Raw genomic sequence first — 18,808 nt, 5'->3', positions numbered from 1 at the left:
TGAGCCAAATCCCCAACCCCCGGAGACATTTTTATTTTTGGATTTCTCTTGTGAATTTTCATATCTATAATGCATTTGCTTTTCTTTGGGTCTGGGATTAAAAGACACCACTATCCAGCTTCTTCCTTTATTCTTTAAGGAGAAATTAGACGTCCTACTTGGTTGATTGGTTGGCTTGCTTTTGGTTTATTTCTCTTCAGTGGAAAAGGAGGACAAAGGTTGTAATTGACATTTGAACTCCTAGTGCTTTTTTTTTTTTTTTTTTTTATACATATAGAGAGACCACTAGTCATATCATTAAGTACAAAGTAACATTGGAGTGATATCACGGTCAGTGGGAAGACATCAATGTATGAATATGTCATCACTGCCCCTGTGGAGTTGAGCTGGGTTGGATCTCCTTAAACTATAGTCAGATTGAGGTCCTGAACCTCCCTTACATAGAAGGGCCGGATCAGCTAGGTTACCATCTGAAAAGGAATTCCATAGCCTCCCGGTCAGCTACCAGTAGCTGTAGATAGCCTAAGAAGCAATTACATACTAGTAATAGTGTGCTCTGTGTAAATGCGCCTGGGATGATTGTCTCTCTGAAGAAGGAAAGAACTGACTCCCTTAAGATGTCCTCTAGGAGGGGTTGGGGATTTAGCTAGTGGTAGAGCGCTTGCCTAGCAAGCGCAATGCCCTGGGTTCGGTCCCCAGCTCCGAAAAAAAAAGAAAAGAAAAAAAAAGATGTCCTCTAAGTTCCATACACGTGCCAGACACATAAATGCACATGCACACTTATACAGACATAAATGAAATTTTTTTTTAAATTTAAAAGGACTTAAACATGTACTTTTGATATCCCTTGGGAAGGAGTCTTAGAACCAGTCCCCTGGGGATACCTACGGTGACTTTTTTGTTTAACTCAGGACCAGGAGTTGCCTGGCATTGCCCAGCCATTTAGTATTGATCCTTACTTGTGTAAAACTGCCCAAGTCACAGATTTGTTACATTCTTCTCCTTGGCTGAAGTAAACTTAATTCCCTTTGTAGACTGTTTAAGAAAATTCAAGTGTTGGGGCTGGAGAGATGGCTCAATGGTTAAGAGCACTGACTGCTTTTCCAGAGGTCCTGAGTTCAAATCCCAGCAACCACATGGTGGCTCACAACCATCTGTAATGAGATCTGATGCCCTCTTCTGGTGTGAAGACAGCTACAGTGTACTCACTCACAAACATTAAATATATAAATCTTTAAAAAAAAGAAAAAAAGAAAATTCAAGTGTTTATAAGATAGCTTAGAGGGCAAAAGCACTTGCTAACCAAACCTGATGACTTGAGTTTGATCCCTAGAACCCATATGGTAGAACAGTACTCTTACAAGTTGGCTCTGACCTCCACATGCATATTGTGACTTGTATGTGCCTGTACTTACACTATATAAGCACACAGACATAAATAAATATAAGAAAATGGACGATGCTGTCTGATAGAATGGTGAGACAGTCATTGTGCCTCATGTCTGTTAATCATAGGTCTCAGGATGCTAGAAAAGGAGGATTGCTGTGTGTTTCATGCCAGCCTGAACTACTATATCAGACCCTGTCTCAAGTTGTTTGCTTAATTAAAAGTTTAAAAGAGCTGGGCAGTGGAGCAGGCCTTTAATCCCAGCACTCAGGAGGCAGAAGCTGGAGCTTCTCTGGGTTCAAGGCCAGCCTGGTCTGGAGAAGGAGTTCCAGGTATTCCGCCTGTGAAGCCTTTCCAAGAGAGGTGACCAGATTTTGAAAACTAGTGGTGGGGAGACCTAGATTCTAAACTGATTTGCGACTGCTTTTAATACTTTTTCTACTTAAAAATGTTTTGTGTGTTCAAGTGCCCACCAAGGCAAGAAAGTCACAGCGGAGTGTCACAGCACCAATTTGAGGCCAGCTTGGTTGGTTCAGATTGCTCGGGTTCCTGTCTGCTTAAAACCTACCCCAAAACTTTCTGAAGTGGCGTAGAATTGCAGTTTTGTAGATGTGTCGATTGGAAATCGGGGACAAGAGTTTTTTCCCAAGAACAATGGAGTTAAGGGAAAAGGGAAGGGGGAGATGCTGGAAGCTAGCATGGCTGCTCTCAGGCCTGTGGATGCTTTGCTGTGTGTACCCTTGGTCACATCTCTTTTCTGTAACTCCTTTCTCTCCAAAGTCAAATGGCAATTCTGGATTTTTGAAACTTGATAAACATTCTGTGGCTCAATGAGATGCATGTAAATTTTGTCAGACATTTAAAGGTGTGTTTTGGGGTGGGCCATACTGCTCAGTGGTTGTTTCTATTTTGTTATTTTTAGAGACTTTGAATAAGTGGTTCATACTGGCCTCAGACTCCAGCTTCTTAGGTGCTAAGATTATAGCACTGTGCCACTTTGTCTGGTCTAGACATTGAGGTCATGATTGTTAATTCCCAACTATGTGGTCAGGTGCCAGAGACCAGAATTTCATCAACTACTCCGCACCATTACTGACATTCAGTAGTTATTCATGGGTGCACTGTGGTCTGTGTCTTTTCAGGGAGAATGGAAGAGTCTCACTTCAATTCTAACCCGTACTTCTGGCCTTCTATCCCCACGGTCTCAGGGCAGGTAAGTGAATTTGTTTTGTTCTCCCTGGTGAGTAGTAAGTTTGTCATGCTGGTGTTTCTGCTGTGGGAGCTGAAGCAAAGTAAAAACATTGCACTGAATCCGTTATTACTGAGAGTTACATGGTGTGGGTCTGGCTCCTGTCCAGAAACGCAGAGATCAACTCCTTGTAGCTGATTTCCAAGGAAGACAATGAAAAGTCCTTAGGGAACAGACAGAGTCGTTTGCTCTTTCTGAAGAGGGTATTCCTCTCCTTTTCTTTTAGATTGAAAACACTATGTTCATCAACAAGATGAAGGATCAGCTGTTGCCAGAGAAGGGCTGTGGACTGGCACCACCTCACTATCCCACTTTGCTGACAGTGCCTGCCTCAGTGTCCCTGTCCTCTGGCATCAGCATGGACACAGAGTCCAAGTCAGAACAGCTGACCCCACACAGTCAGGCATCTGTTACCCAGAACATCACAGTGGTTCCTGTACCATCTACAGGACTCATGACTGCGGGTAAGCACCCCTGCTCCTCTCCAATCTGAGGTGTTGATCTCCCATGATCAGTACCCCAGTCTGGAGGGCTCTGAGGACATGGGGAGTGGGGTATGTGTTTAATTCCTCAACCAGATTTTTATTAAGTGCCTACTGTGTACCTAGCAATGTGCTAGGCATTGTGGGGGATACAAAGAAGTAGAAGATGCGGTCCCTGCCTTTGAGGAGGTGACATTCTTTCCTTCTCTGAATCAAGGAGTCTCCTGTTCTCAGAGGTGGAGAAGAGAAGGGAGTCAATCAAGGGGTAAATCTCACTGTTACTGGGGGGCTGGGGACAAGGGTTAGGAAACCATTGTTTTTGTACAGGGTTTGGGGTTTCCTTTAGAGTATGGGCTGGAGGGTGGTGGTGAGGGTTAATTAGACAATTGTCTGGGGAAAATGAGATAGTGAGTGTCAAAGATGAACAGCGTGACCCCATGTTCTTTTCCTCCCCACCCCAGGTCCTGGTTTGGTAATCACATCCCCTTCAGGCTCTCTTGTGACCACAGCCTCATCAGCTCAGACTTTCCCTATCTCGACTCCCATGATTGTCTCAGCTCTTCCCCCTGGCTCACAAGCCCTACAGGTGGTCCCTGACCTCTCCAAGAAGGTAGCATCAACCCTAACTGAGGAAGGAGGCGGAGGTGGTGGTGGAGGTGGCACTGTGGCTCCTCCTAAACCTCCTCGGGGCCGCAAGAAGAAGCGGATGCTGGAATCAGGGCTTCCTGAGATGAATGACCCTTACGTCCTTGCCCCTGGGGATGACGATGACCATCAGAAAGATGGCAAGACCTACAGGTAGGAATCAAAGCCAGGGGCAGGATGGGTTGAGGGTCACTATTTGAAGTCTCCCCCATCTGCTTTGGGTTCTGCCCCAAGTTAGGCTCTGTGCTCTAAGCAGCTGTCTACCTGAGAGCCATTTGCATGTCCAGGTGTCCTGTACTGTGATAGGAAGGCGGGGCTCCTGATACCTGTAGTTGTTTAGACCCTTCCTCTTTCCTCCGTTTTAGAATAGAGGTTTGTCAGAATTCTTGACTAGTTTTTCATTGACAAGAGTTTCTCTCTTGTAATACGGCTTCAGACGGGGTTCCAGACAATGTCTGCAGCTTTTTTTTCCTTTCTGTTTATTATTTTCCAAGAAATCCTCTCGTAAGCACCTTACCTAACCTGTGTGCCATCCACCAGCTTTGGGCTGTGTTGAGCACTGAGTCCATCAGCCCCTGCATGGTTGGGATGGGAGGAGTAATATACCTCTAAAATGACTGTTCGACCACTTTCTAATTCATGGAAGTCATTTTGATCCTCCACTTTCTCCTACATTGTCCATTCCAAAAAAGCACATGCATAATTGCATGTTGTACTTCATACAAAGAAACTCCTTACCTTTAGAAAGTTGAAATAACTTTAACCTCCTTGAGAACTGTTAGGGTCCCTAGTGGGTACTGGGCACTTGGTCCCAATGTTTAAAATGGGTTAACTTTTACACAGCTTTCATAGACAGGGGCAGATTTGCATGGCTGGGAGACTGGTTCTGTCCTTAGTGTACCGAGATGGGCAATGTTGTTCCCATTTTAGGAGCGAAGGGAACTGCGGCACAGGAAATGGACAGAGCCTTGGGCTCATGGATTCAGTTCCCGGCTCCACCACGAACTTGCTGTGTGACCCTGGGCAAGTCCTTTTTCCCCTCTCTGCGCCTCAGTTTCCTCATCTGTAAAATGGGGAGAATTCTTTGTATGCCTCCCATTTGTTGGGAGTATAGATGAGATAATCTTTAAAATGTTGGGAAGTTCAGAAAGATGAGAGCTAATCACAATTTAGCATTATTTACTTGAATTGTTTAGTTCTTCTATGGAGACTATCCACAAGTACACTGTTTAAATACCTCTTTATACATGAAAAAGAGGGCGGTGTTGCTATGCAGAATATATTGAGCACTGCAGAATTCCAGCTGTAATCCAGAAGTTCATTGTAGCTTTATTATTACAGGTGTACCCCACTTTATACAATAAGTGTTCCTGGAAAATGTTTACATCATACCATATTATAAAGGTACCTGACAAGTTTGATTCATTTAAAGGCATTCTTTTATTATATCAGTTAAATGAAAATCCCTTTAAACTTGGTTGTGTAGATACCTGGATTTTTTTTTATGTATTTGCTTAAAGTGAGGGCATGTGACATGAGATGCATTGATACCATGTTGAAGGTGAAGGCAGCCCTTCTGGTTCACCAGGGCCTTCCATTCTGCCAAGTTAATTTTTTTTCTCTATACTAAAATCATTGTGGATTTTGCAGCTGTGTATGAATATGTGCACGGGTGTATATATAAAGAATTGTGAGTACACAGCTGGCAGGCAGGAAGCCTTCTGGGACCTTCTACCCTCAGCGTTTTTGGAATTCTTAAAAGCCCCCATACTTGGATGATTAAACAGTACACTGAAACTGAAATGACTATATCCTAGTTGGAAAAAATGGCTTCAGAAACTTAAAATTCTAAAGTCCAAAGGGATCTATTAAATCACAAAGAATCCTGGCTGGCTGCCTGTCTTATAAAGAAAGAATCCTGATTTTGGTGCATGTGTGTCAGCTCTGCCCATCGCAGTTGTGAGTGGCACGACTGGGCATGGAGGGTTAGGAGCTGCTACTGTGGACAACTCAGCTCCGAGTCTCTGTTCCCATCTGCGAAGTGAATGGGAAAGGCAGCCAGATTGCCATTGTGTGAAAATATTTTGAGGGGAAATCAGAACACTTGAAACTGTTTCCAGCATCTTAGATTAGAAAACACTGGGATAATAATTCACAGTGATCATTGAATCCAAGGCCACTATTGCATAGCATTGTTAATGTGTCTGATGTCCATTAGTGTCCATTGAAGTGATGGACTGGATGGTGTGGGTGCTAGCTTCCCTTCCTACCGCCAGAGCGTCCTGAGTCAGACTCTTAATAGTCAGTACCTTACAGTCAAGGACGCACTTGGCTTCCTAGGACCCTAGAGTTTTAAAACACAGGTTGAATATTTCCTGTCCAAAAGTGGTTAAGACTTTGGCTGTTTTCAAATTTTGTAATATCTGCACACATATAATGAGACCTGTGGGGATTGGGCCCGTGTCTGAACATGAATCTGTTAGGCTGGATGTGGTACCTGGCACACACTAGCAATCTCGGGAGGCTGACACAGGAGGATCAAGAGTTCAATGCCAGCCTGGTCTCTATAGCTTCTCAAAAGCCAGAATAGAGACGACTGCTGTGGAACTTTTATGAGACTGTTGGATTTGCCAGCCTTAGTCCTGGCTCAGAAGGGTATAGCTATCCCCCTCCCCCACCCCCTTCCCCCTCTCCCAGTAGTGGCTCAAGCCTAGGATCGCTCTCCCTAACACTTTGGACTTCCTCACTTTCTCTGAAGTTTCTCCAACCCACATAACTGCTGGGGTGTTCTGGGGCTGCCTGCTTGTTGAACCTTCATGTCTAACTCAGAAAGGCATGGCTTTCTTCTTTTCCATCTGCCTTCCCTGCCGGTTTTCTTTTAGACTTTAATAAAATTGTGCTCAGGCTTTAAGTAAGAGAAGGGAATTCATTTGTTCCAAATATACCTTATTTAGATAACCTAAATGTACTTTTACACAGTATTTTTAGTGAACCTGTGTTTTGATTTCCATCTGTCCCATAAGGCAACATGTAGAATTTTCAGTGCTTAGTTTTGGATATTGGAGCATTTCAGGTTTTAGATTTTTGGATTAAGGAAGCCCAGCCTGTACTTAAATGATCATCAGACGTCAGTGCCCTCACCTGCAGATGGCTCTGCAGCCTCTGCTTGAGTCCTTCTAGTGTCAAGACTATGGAGTTAGTTAGGTCAGCATTGGGCAATCATATGCTCACAGCTGCCCTTTGACGAGTAGCTTTTTTTTTTGGAGCTTTTGGGCTCCTTTGTATAGAATTAGAATACCTGCGAGGTTATTTTGAGTAGAAACAAAAGATGCTTAATTAAAAGCACCTACCGCCATCCCTGGCAATAGTAGCAGCAGTTGTGGTTGTCATAGCAACTGTCTGACCATCCTCATGTCGTTGAACCCTAGGATCTTTTTTTTTTTTTTTTTTTTTTTTTTTTTTTTTTTTTTTTTTTGGGCTGGGGACTGGGACCTTATAGGCAAGCTGAGCCAAATCCCCAACCCCCTAGGAAGACTTTATGCTGATGCCGAACTTTTTTTCTGTTATGAGATGGGGGTCTCAGGCAACCCAGGCTGGCTTGAACTCCTGATTGTCCCGTCTCCCACTTCTTGGGTGCTGGGACTATATGCGTGTGCCACTGTACCTAGCTTGCCAGTCTGTTTTCAGTTAAGTTTTTCAGCTTCTCCTCTAATTAAAGTTTTGATGAAGATTTCTTTCTGGTTTCTTAACACAGGGTCTCACTCTAACCCAAGCTGGAATACATCCTAGGCCTCAGTCACCCGAGTGCTAGGATCATTTTCTTGTTTATAATTAACTTTCATTTTAAGGGTGATAGGATTTAAATTAAAATGAATGTTGGAGCTGAGGATACAGTTCAGTAGTAGAGCACTTTCCGGAGCTGGGGACCGAACCCAGGGCCTTGCGCTTCCTAGGCAAGTGCTCTACCACTGAGCTAAAACCCCAACCCAGTAGAGCACTTTCGTGGTGTGTGGCAAGACCTAGGTTCGAGCCCCAGCACTGTAAAAACATTTCTTTTTAAACAGTGAACATGTTCTATCTGGAATGAGAAATTTTAGTTTTCGAAGGACTGACTTCTCAACATTAGTTCAGTGTCATAGAAATGGCATTGTGTCCAGTTGCTGACCTCAGTCTTTGTAAAATACCCGTATCATCATTGGCTCACCTATCAACACTGAGGCTGTTAGCAATAATGTTTTATTAATAAAGGACATTTAGCTTACTTTTGATGGTCATGGGTGCTTACTGGCCCTTCTAGAGGCAAAAATTAATAGCATTATTCTAAAGATGAGAAGATTGAGGTCCAGGTTAGTGGGCAACCTGTAACTGAATTCCGTCCGTTGGACTTGAGTTCAGGTATCTCCATTGACTGTTTACTTTGGACCACACTGATCTCTCCTGCGGTTTTTGGATGTCTCAGTCACTGATAAACTGGTAGTCAGAGTTTCCTTCAGAGTTACAAAGTGAGTACAGCACGAAGATTGGTTATCAAGTTACTGTGATTTTAGTGAACAGATTAATACAGAGATGAGAGCAAATGATACTGTTTTCTCAGAGGGAACTTGTTGTCTTGGTCTTAGCTGATCTCAAAAATTCTGAAATGAGAAGAACACAAGAATCATCCCATCCCCTTTGATGCCCAGTTTACAAAGATGGCTTAATTTGGGGAGAGACCTCCTTATTTGATATTGTTGGATAGCTTCAGAGCAGGAAGGATCCACTGGTTCAGGTGACCAGTACATGTATTCAGGTGCTGTGGGTGTCATCTAGGAGAGCCAGTGCTGGCTTCCTGTGTTAACAAAAGGAAAGGTTTAGCATAGTTCAGCATTGCTTTTCAATCCTTTTTCTTGTTAAGACTTAAGGACTATAATCCACTCCTAACAGTTACCTTGGCCTGTTTCAAAAGTGGTCCTCATTTGATTGGCTTGAGACGAGAGGCAAAGGCAAATGATTAGTGGAATGTCAGCTACGTAGAGACCAGATAAGGGTTGGGAAAGCCCCTCCAAGTAATTCTGGTACTTTCTGTCTCCATCTCTTTAGCAGTCATTCTGAAAAGGAAGTAGGGGAAATCATTGAAGACTGTTATGTAGAGATGGGAGCGCTCATCTAGCCAGCTTTTCTTCCTCATTGCATGGAGACCTGAACACTAAGGGACAAATAGATAAACACGGAGAAGCAAGTTTGAACACTTACCTGGCCTAATAAAGTCTTTATCAGAGGTTCTCAACCTTTGGGTCACATCCCCTTTGGAGGTCAAACAACCCTTTCACAGGGGTCCCCTGAGGCCATCAGAAAACAGATAGTTACATTATGATTCATTACAGTAGCAAAGTTACAGTTATGAAGTGGCAATGAAATAATTTTGTGGTTGGGATCATCACGACACAAGAGAGTGTATTAAAGGGTCACAGCATTAGGAAGGTCAAGAACCTCTGATCTGTATTCACTCAGCTTATATTTTCCTGCCTTACCCAAGTCCAATGCTAAATTGTGTATACTTAGGGTATCCAGTCATTTACCAGCAGCACTGATTGGGTATTTCTGAGTCCTGGGCACTGTGTCAGCTTAGGCAGTAAAGAGAAGTGAGAAGCTGGGCTTGGTGGCACATAGCTATTACAGTCCCAGCAGTTGGGAGGTAAGAACAAGAGTCTCATGAGTTCAAGGCCAGCTTGAACTACATGAGACCCTTTCTTTAAAAAGAAAAGAGAAAGCGTCTACAAGCCTCACTGTGGTTGGAACAGGAGATGGGATGTTAGGCGGGCGTCTCTTGGCAGGGCTGTGAGGCTCAGCAGGCAGCACGTCCTAGGGGAAGCTCTAATGTTGCCCTTGCTTGGCCAGGTGCCGGATGTGCTCACTGACCTTCTACTCAAAGTCGGAGATGCAGATCCACTCCAAGTCACACACCGAGACCAAGCCCCACAAGTGCCCACACTGCTCCAAGACCTTCGCCAACAGCTCCTACCTGGCCCAGCACATCCGTATCCATTCAGGGGCCAAGCCCTATAGTTGTAACTTTTGTGAGAAATCCTTCCGTCAGCTCTCACACCTGCAGCAGCACACCCGGTAAGGCTGCTTTTACCCCTACCTAGGTACAAAACCTTCAAGGCCGTGTGGCCTGTGCCAACCATTCTCTCCTTTGCCTTTTGAAATCTTACTCTTTTGTTACTATCTGAAAATTAAACTGTGTAACCTAGCAGTGTGGGGGGGCCTTGAAAATTGTGATTTCCAATCCCCAGTTCTGGAACAACTTTTGTGGTTTCTTTCTGTGTCTGTTTGGAAATCTTCTACAGAGCAGACCCTGCTTTTACTATATGCTTCAGTTCAGAGCCATGGTGTGCACTCAACTTCAGGTCCATGGGGAACAGGCGGTATTGGCCTATGTTCAAATTGCTTTTTGGAAACAGGGTAACTGTGGTGAGTGTATAACCTTAGGAAAAGGCTGACGAGCGAGGGTTGACAAGACTGAGTGCCGTAAGGTTACCGAGAGCCATGGGTTGCAGTCTTCATCATCTCACTGCCATTCTAGCAACCGACTTGCAATCAGCAACAACCTAGGCATGGGTGTCCTCCATTAGCCTCTGCAGCCGGAGCTTTATTGGGAGGAGGGAGGAGGGGGTGCTCTCATCCGTCAAGCAACATCATTTCACCCAGCAGAGAGCTGAGCCCATGGTGTCGAACTGCTTCCTCCTCCCCCCTTCCCTCCTCTCCTCTCCGGCAGGATTCACTCCAAGATGCACACGGAGACCATCAAGCCCCACAAGTGCCCGCACTGCTCCAAGACCTTCGCCAACACCTCCTACCTGGCTCAGCACCTCCGTATCCACTCGGGGGCCAAGCCCTACAACTGTTCCTACTGCCAGAAGGCCTTCCGCCAGCTCTCCCACCTCCAGCAGCACACACGGTAAGGGAGAGGGGCGGGCTATTGATCCCGCCCTGCTGGCATGCCCTCCCCACCCCCGCCCCGGAGACACAACCACCCGCATGCGGGGGGGCGGGGGAGAGACCTGGCTGGAGGTGAGACCTGGCTGGAGGAGAATATGACTGGCAACAGAGAAAAGAAGTGGAAGCCAAGAGTCTTTCTGGAGCACAAACTGTATTGAAAAGACACAGTGATTGTATGGTACTTTCCTGATTGATTAAAGACAGAGGCACACTTGGAGCAAAGATGACTCTTTCCTTCGCTCTCCTCCCTGGAATACCAAGCACACTTCTTACCAGATTTCTTCTCTGGTGCCTCAGGGCACAGTTAATCGGGAGATGTAATCAGATGAAGCTGGCACCAGCCTGGATACACTCACAGCAAGAAGCAAGGTTGATTCCAAGGGATGCCAAGAGAAGAGCACAGGAGGAAGCATGAACTGAACATTCACAGAGGAGTGGAGACAAACGAAAAGCTCTTACTTCATAAGTAGGATGCTTGCATTTAATCTCAATGTGGAGTTACTAGGGAGAAGGCAGTCTGACAGCTTGGGACCAAAGAGCTGATGGTTTCCTTTTCCTTTGGTGATCTATCAAGATGAAGTCCAGACTCTTGGCAATTGGCCATCTCACCCTGCTTCTTGTGGATGTGATGTTCTCACCTGAAAATGTCAGACGTGGAGTTTGCTGTCTTCGTGTATTTGAGGCCTGGATCACAGAGATGGTCTGAAGTCCCTCAAAAGGAGCAGGTGTTGGTGCATCCTCATGTCTTGTGCTCATCGTAGTAGAGAGAGTGCCTTATGGTGTTGGGAAGAGGAGAACTTGGTTCCAACCTCAGGATTTCCTGTCATTAAGAGCTTAGACTGGAGGGAGTCTCCCTAGGGATTTCCACGAGTTTCCACTAAAGTCACTGCTTCTGTCAACAATCATTGTAACTTGGTTTTGACCACAGGACTGTCTCTGGATAGGACGCTCAAGGCTGAGGGGACAGTTTCTGCCTATAGGCTAGAGACCAAGGAGGAAGTGTTGTCTATTCTTCTTTCTTATAATTGTATTTACCTTGTTTCTGAATGCAAATTTGTATGTCAAATCATGCCCTGCCTGTGACCTGGTGACTGAGTCCTCAGTCCTCCTTCTCGCAGCAGAATCCTTGAGCTGAGTGCTGTAGGCAGTGAGCAGAGATGAGGCATCACAAACCATCCCAGGGCAAAGGGGGGCTTGAGCTAGCGCCTCCTGCACGTGCGTCTGAGCAGCTTTCCTGGAGGCAACCTGAAGAACCTGAGGTCTTGTACGGAGCTTGTCTCCTAAGTGACCTTGCTTACGCGCATGCTCTGCCTCTTCTCGTCCTCTGTAGAATCCACACTGGCGATAGACCATACAAATGTGCACACCCGGGCTGCGAGAAGGCTTTCACACAACTCTCCAACCTGCAGGTCAGTGTCTGGGTTGCACATGAGATCTTGAGTCTGAGACTTGGGGATGCCTTTTAGCAAATACTGTGATTCTCAGGGTTTTTCAAGAGAAATACATTAAAAATTACTGAGGTAAGGCTGGGCCTGTCAGGCTTTAATCCCAGCTGCTTAGAAGGCTGAGGCAAAGGATCCAAAGTTTAAGACCTGCCTAAGCTACAAAATGAGTTCAGGTCAGCCTGATATAACCGTGTCTCAAGGTTTAAAAATAAAATTGTTGTAAAGTGCTTGCCACAGACATGAAGGTTCGAATTGATCCCTACAATCTTTAAAAAAAAAAGGGCTGGAGAGGTGGCACAGAGGTTAAGAGTACTGTTTGTTCTTCCAGAGGTCCTGAGTTCAATTCCCAGCGATCACATGGTAGCTCACAACCATCTGTAATGGAATCTGATGCCCTCTTCTAGCTTGCAGGCACACATGTAAGCAGATCACTGTATACATAATAAATAAATTAATAAACAAATAATAAATCTAAAAAACCATTAGTCGTCTTGGTGTGAGCTGGTTGTCCCAGTGCTGGGAAAGTGGGCACAGGCATCCCCAGAGCACACTGCATAGCCAGCCTAAGCAATGGGCTAGCCACAGGCCACTGAGACTGTGTCTAAGAAAATAAGGTGAGTGACTCCTGAGAAATGACACCAAAGTTGTCACTGGCCTCCAAATGCACGTGTACACATGTGCATCTGAACAAACACCCAAAAGGGTTATTTTTTAAGAATTGGAGATTGATAAGATGGCTCAAATCGGAAACATACTTGCTGTACAAGCCTGACTGACTATCTGAGTTCGACCCTTGCAGCCAACATTGACTGGAAGGTGAGAACCCTCTCAGAGAAGGTGTCCATTATCTTTTATTCATGTACCATGGCAAGTACGCACACCCACACATAATGCATTTATGCCTGCACGCACAGTCTGGGACACAAACCTACACACACAAATGAAAGGAGAAAGACCAGTTCTGTAGCTCACTGATAGTTATTGTAGAGCATGTACCAGGCCATAGGTTCAGTCCCTGGTACAATTACCAAATTAAAAAAAATAAAACCAAAAAGCCCAAACCCTCAGGTAATGGCAATAGTGACATGTGCCTGGGACCAGCCTCCCTTGGACTTCATAGCAAGACACAAGAAACAAAAAAAAAAAATAGCATTCAACACTTAAGAGCATTTGCTGTTTTTGCAGAGGTCCTAGGATTATGTTACAGTTACCTACCTCTAACTCTACTCCAGGGAATCCAGTGCTACTTCTAACCCCCAAGGCACCTGTACAAATACTCATTTTTTAGGGTTTTTTGTTTTGTTTTTGCTTTTTGTGCAGGGGGGATGGAGGTTGGGTTTTTTTGGTTTGGTTTGGTTTGGTTTTTGAGATAGGTAGTCCTGGCTGTCCTGCAACTTGCTCTGTAGACCAGGCTGGCCTGCACAAATATTAAAAAAAAAAAAAACGGGCTGGGGATTTAGCTCAGTGGTAGAGCCGCCACCTAGGAAGGCATGAGGCCCTGGGTTCGGGTCCCCAGCTCCAAAAAAAAACCAAAAAAAAAAAACAGCCTAGGCTACGGGAAACCCCATCTCAAAAACAAAACAAAGCATAATTGTAATATATGAGCCAATCCCATGGTAGCATTAATAGAACATTGATATCCCCAATCTCACAAAGGCACTCAATGGGAAATATGGCATATTTTTCATGTTTTGGTTTTGTTTTGTTTTTCATAGCCTACTCTAGGCAAGCACTTTACCACTGAGCTACACATGCAATCCTTGTGATTTTGTTATTAAAATGGTGTGCCGTGCATGTAGCTCAGGCTGGCCTTGAACCTGCCATCCTAACTCCTCAGCCTTCTAAGTGCTGGCATTATAGGCATGTGCTGCTATGCCCAGGATTTTTGCAAGGTCTGTGGCTTAGCTGAATGTGAACAGATTCCTCTCACCTGATATAGCCGATCTATAGTGTGAGAGAGCAAGAGCGCAGAGGCACACCTGGTTCACTGTGTGTGTAGACAGCTGTGGCTATTACGCTTGAGTATGGCTGCAGTTGGATGTCTGCCTCTATAGCTCTCCACCTTATTTGTGACACAGTATCTTTTACTGAATCTGGAGCTCACCATTTTTTTGACTAGACCGATAAGCCTTAGGGGTCTGTCTTCCTGTTTCCACAACACCTCACCCTACTCTTATGTGGATGCTGAGGGTCTGAGCACAGTTGTTAATGCACTCTACCCACTGAATCCTTTCCTCAGCCCTTAGCTCAATATTTCGAAGAGTTGATTCTGTGAACCCCTGGAAAGGACATGTTGTACCATTTGAGATGACATTTCCTCTCTTAGTCACTACTCCTAAAGTTTCATTCAAAGCAGTCTCTACTGTTTTCCTGTAGAAAGGGAAGCGAGGATGGCCTATGCTCACCTTGGGGCTGTCTCTCTATAAAGGCCAAGGAAGAGTCAGTACTTACTTTGGTTTCTCTCATTGGTTTGCAGTCTCACAGACGGCAGCACAACAAAGATAAACCCTTCAAGTGCCACAACTGTCACCGAGCATACACAGACGCAGCCTCACTAGAGGCTCATTTATCTACACACACAGTGAAGCACGCCAAGGTTTATACCTGCACAATCTGTAGTCGAGCATATACATCAGTAAGTACTTTGTGACTCCCCAACCCCCATATGTCTTAAGACAGCAATCCACTGTGTCCTTTCTTGATGGAGGTCTGTTGGTGAATGGCCTGTCACCTGCTTTCCCCCGCTCTTGCTTAATTGTCAGTATTCAGAGACAGTTAGCACCATAAACAATGGCTTTCATTCTAGACATAAAAGGCTAGCTTTGTGAGGGAAAAAGATTTCGGGTACTTTCTATAAGATTCTAGAACAAGGTTATAATTGCTTCTCTCAGAGGTCTTTGAGAGAAATAGGTTTCTGTCTGCCAGCTCAGTGTGCACAGTGACTTCTAAAGATTCTGTTCCTTGGGGTTGGGGCTCAGTGGTAGAGCGCTTGCTAAGATCCTGGGTTCAGTCCCCAGCTCCAAAAAAAAGAAAAAAAAAAAAGATTGTGTTCCTTTTTGCCCAACTCCAGAACATCCCTTCATAAATAGATACAACAGAGTAAGAGCCCAGGCTGAGAGTTGCAGGTTATCTTTTCCCTTCCTTTTATCTTAACTTCTTTTTATACCCATCTCCCTCAGGAAACATATCTTATGAAACATATGCGCAAACACAACCCTCCTGATCTCCAACAACAAGTGCAAGCGGCAGCGGCAGCAGCGGCGGTGGCCCAGGCTCAGGCCCAGGCCCAGGCTCAGGCCCAGGCTCAGGCCCAGGCCCAGGCTCAGGCCCAGGCCCAAGCTTCACAGGCATCACAGCAGCAGCAACAGCAGCAGCCACCACCTCCACAACCACCACACTTCCAGTCTCCTGGGGCAGCTCCCCAGGGAGGGGGTGGTGGGGACAGCAATCAGAACCCTCCACCCCAATGTTCCTTTGACCTGACCCCCTATAAGCCGGCAGAGCATCATAAAGACATCTGCCTCACTGTCACCACCAGCACCATCCAGGTGGAACACCTGGCCAGCTCTTAGAGATCCGTACTGCCATCCATTGGAAAGGGGAGAAGTCCTGGTCCCTCCTTTGTCAACTCTTCTTGGTGGGAAAGTTCTCTTCTTCCTTGACAAGTCCTGTCTCCAGCTCCTTGGGTCTCAGGCATGGCTTTTCTTCGCAAGATAACCATCCTTAATCTCAGCTGCTCCTGATTGGCCAAGGAATCCTGAGCTGATAGTGTTATCCAACAGCCCCCATCCAAGCAGAGCTTTTAAAACTGGGGCTTGGTGCTTGAGAGAAGGATCCGCTGTAACCTCACATCTTGTCCAGTGTGTGGGCGATTACCTTTCTCTCCATCCTCAAAGTTGGGGCTGATAGAAGACTAGTGGCTGGCCCTCCCAGATAACAGAGAAGGAAGCTCTAAATGTCGCCAGCCTTCCGTTCCATGCTTACCTGTAAAAGAACAGATTTTGCACGTGGCCTGATCCCTGTGAGCCATTTCCTTCCCCTTAACATGGTCTCACTTCATATTGGGTGGTGACTATACCTTTTTTATTTGTAAGGGGGCAATAGCTGATACATGGTCACCAAGGTGCCAGAGATTCCCCAGGTGACCAACGGTGGCTAAGAGTGTGAGTTACCATTTTTCCTTACAACCTCCTTCCTTCTCTGCCAACCAAGGGCCTATATACTCAGTCTCACTACCCCAGTCCAAGGAGCTCTGGGAGCTGTGTAAGCTGTGCTCTCTGCGATGCCATCTGGGCTTTGCAGAGAAGGGAGAATTCAGGGCACACACAGGACTGGACTTAGCCTCCCTAGGTGCCACGGTCAGATGCCGGACATGGATTTATATATAAATATATATATATATAAATATATATATATACCTGCTCATCACGGCCATCTTTGTTGTAACCATTTCTGTGTTTATAAATGCATTATCTCTGAGAATTTTCATATTGATGTTTTATTTTTGTCTTATTTTTTTTTCTCCACCTTGTCCTCTGGCCATGGCATTTTAATTTTCTTTTCCCTTTCAATTTTTTTAATCATGGGAGATTTCAGATAAAAGGAAATTAAAATAATCAGGAATTATACAGTTGTTATAAAGCAATTTAAAAATGAAAAACTTATGTACAAACTAAGGGGTGTTTTTAGAACATTGTACAGAAATAAATTTGTGTTTAAGGATGAGAGGCAGTAAGCAACTGATGTAAGCTAGCATGGGAAAAGGCTATTTGGGGAGCTATTCCAGGACAGCACTAAGGATTTAAACTGGAACGTGTGGAGAATGGATGCTTGGGTGGTAAGCCACCATATGTTTTATTCCAAGGCCATTTTTAGTTTAGGAACATTTGTGTACAGATTCTGTCATAGAGATTGCACTGCCTACTTATGTGAGACGAGAATTCATTTAACAAAATGGCTATATTCCTTACCCTTTGCCCTCAAAAACAAAAACAAAAAACAAAAAAAAAAAACCCTGCCAGGCCACGATGGTGCACAACTTTACTCAGAAGGCTGGATCTCTGAGAGGCCACTGTGGTCTACAGAGCGAGTTCTAAGACAGCCTGGTCTACACAGAGAACTTTTGTCTTGTGCAGGTAGGGTAGGGGCACAGACATGTATGGCCTTTTGAAAGGTCCTGCACTACCTGTGCTTCACCTATTTTATCCAAATTCTATTGGGCACTGTGTTTGTATACATAATGTCTCACTAGACTCAAGTGCCTAAGACCAGATGTTTCCAGTGATGGAAACCATAACCTGCTACTGGGTTTAAGACTGAAGAAAATGCCAAATGTAGTGAGCTTCCCATGATAAATAATGATTATCATATTCACCTAAAATGGAAGATCGTTGTACTGGACAGAGCATAACAAGAAACCTAAGACTTCTCACACTGTACCATGAAAGAATTCAGCTAATTTTCCAAGACTGCTTCATGAAGATTAAATCCTTCATACAGTACTGAAAAAGTTGACAAGTGTTCTCATATCTGAGAACTGACCAACTGTCATTACTTAGAGGTGTGGATAATAAATCCCATTTAATTTGGGACGAGGCATCCAGGACAGTATACCCCATTGTTGGTTACTGCCTGGTGTACTGGCCAACTACGGAGAGTTACAACCCCATTCTCACAGGATTGGAATCCGCACCTTTGTGGGTGAATATCCATTTTCACTTTCACTCGATGTTGTCTATTCTCACTGTATAGAAAAGAGTGGGCAGAGTAAATTATCTAACAGCATGCTTTTAAAATGGAGTCCACATCCCACTGCCTAACTTTAGCATCTGCCCAGTAGTAAACTTGGGCTTTTATGGTGCCCTTTACATATTTGGGCTAAGGGAGCTAGAACTTTATTTTAAAAGTGCTATGTGGTGTAAATTCTGTGAAAGGTATATCAATTCGAGGTGACACTATTTGCAAGACTCTACCACCACTAACTATTACGGAGTTTGAGTTCTGTTTCCATAAGATAGCAGCAACCTGCCGGACTCTTGCTTTTGTACAATAGCTGATACTTTTTTTTTTTTTTTCTCGGGCTGGGGACCCAACCCAGGGCCTTATGCTTCCTAGGCAAACACTCTACCACTGAGCTAAATCCCCAACACAATAGCTGATACTTTTGACTACAGTGAAGGCTGATGTATATCAGTCTTCTGATATTTACTCGATGACCCAGTCTTTTCAGATCATGTTAATACCATACATTAGTTCAAATGTAAAACATAAACATCGGTTTTCCCATAGCACACGCCTTTAATCCCAGCGTTTGCGAGGCAGAGGTAGAGGCAGGAGGGTCTCACAAATTTGAGGACAGCGAAGGCTTCACAAACTTATAGAAGAGTGGTGAGAGATGCAAAGGGTTAAATTTGCAAAGCCTGACAACTTCTGAAGAAAGCATCTACCTTCTATTCTGCTTAAGCTGTTACTTCGATGATCACATTTATAATAGATAAACGAAAACACTCGATTCCCTATTTGTTGAAAGCGGTTATTTACATAATATAACTACACAGAACAGATTTCCCCCATTTACCAAACGTTCCTGTTTTTGGAGGGAAAAAAAGTTTGCTAGAGA

General features: G+C 44.7%; 1 protein-coding gene across 13 annotated transcripts in view; it reads left to right on the top strand.

Moving 5' to 3' along the window:
* The window catches only part of Znf384 (zinc finger protein 384), a 29,716-nt gene extending 12,802 nt beyond the window's left edge, over positions 1–16,914 (top strand). For 5 of the 13 annotated variants that reach the window (XM_032905661.1, XM_032905662.1, XM_032905666.1 and 2 more), the window contains 10 exons: positions 2,530–2,600; positions 2,863–3,100; positions 3,336–3,383; positions 3,580–3,916; positions 4,694–4,786; positions 9,641–9,865; positions 10,521–10,703; positions 12,075–12,153; positions 14,666–14,824; positions 15,369–16,914. In XM_032905661.1, coding sequence (XP_032761552.1) covers positions 2,535–2,600; positions 2,863–3,100; positions 3,336–3,383; positions 3,580–3,916; positions 4,694–4,786; positions 9,641–9,865; positions 10,521–10,703; positions 12,075–12,153; positions 14,666–14,824; positions 15,369–15,761 — 1,821 coding nt within the window. In that variant the 5' untranslated portion in view covers positions 2,530–2,534 and the 3' untranslated portion in view covers positions 15,762–16,914. The remainder of the gene's footprint in view (positions 1–2,529; positions 2,601–2,862; positions 3,101–3,335; positions 3,384–3,579; positions 3,917–4,693; positions 4,787–9,640; positions 9,866–10,520; positions 10,704–12,074; positions 12,154–14,665; positions 14,825–15,368) is intronic. The other 8 variants (XM_032905668.1, XM_032905669.1, XM_032905670.1 and 5 more) reach the window with 5 other exon arrangements.
* The last annotated feature ends 1,894 nt before the right edge of the window (positions 16,915–18,808 follow it).

The sequence above is a fragment of the Rattus rattus genome, chromosome 6 (genome assembly GCF_011064425.1).
Source record: "Rattus rattus isolate New Zealand chromosome 6, Rrattus_CSIRO_v1, whole genome shotgun sequence".
Taxonomy (NCBI): domain Eukaryota; kingdom Metazoa; phylum Chordata; class Mammalia; order Rodentia; family Muridae; genus Rattus; species Rattus rattus.
This window is presented reverse-complemented; position numbering and strand designations above follow the sequence as displayed.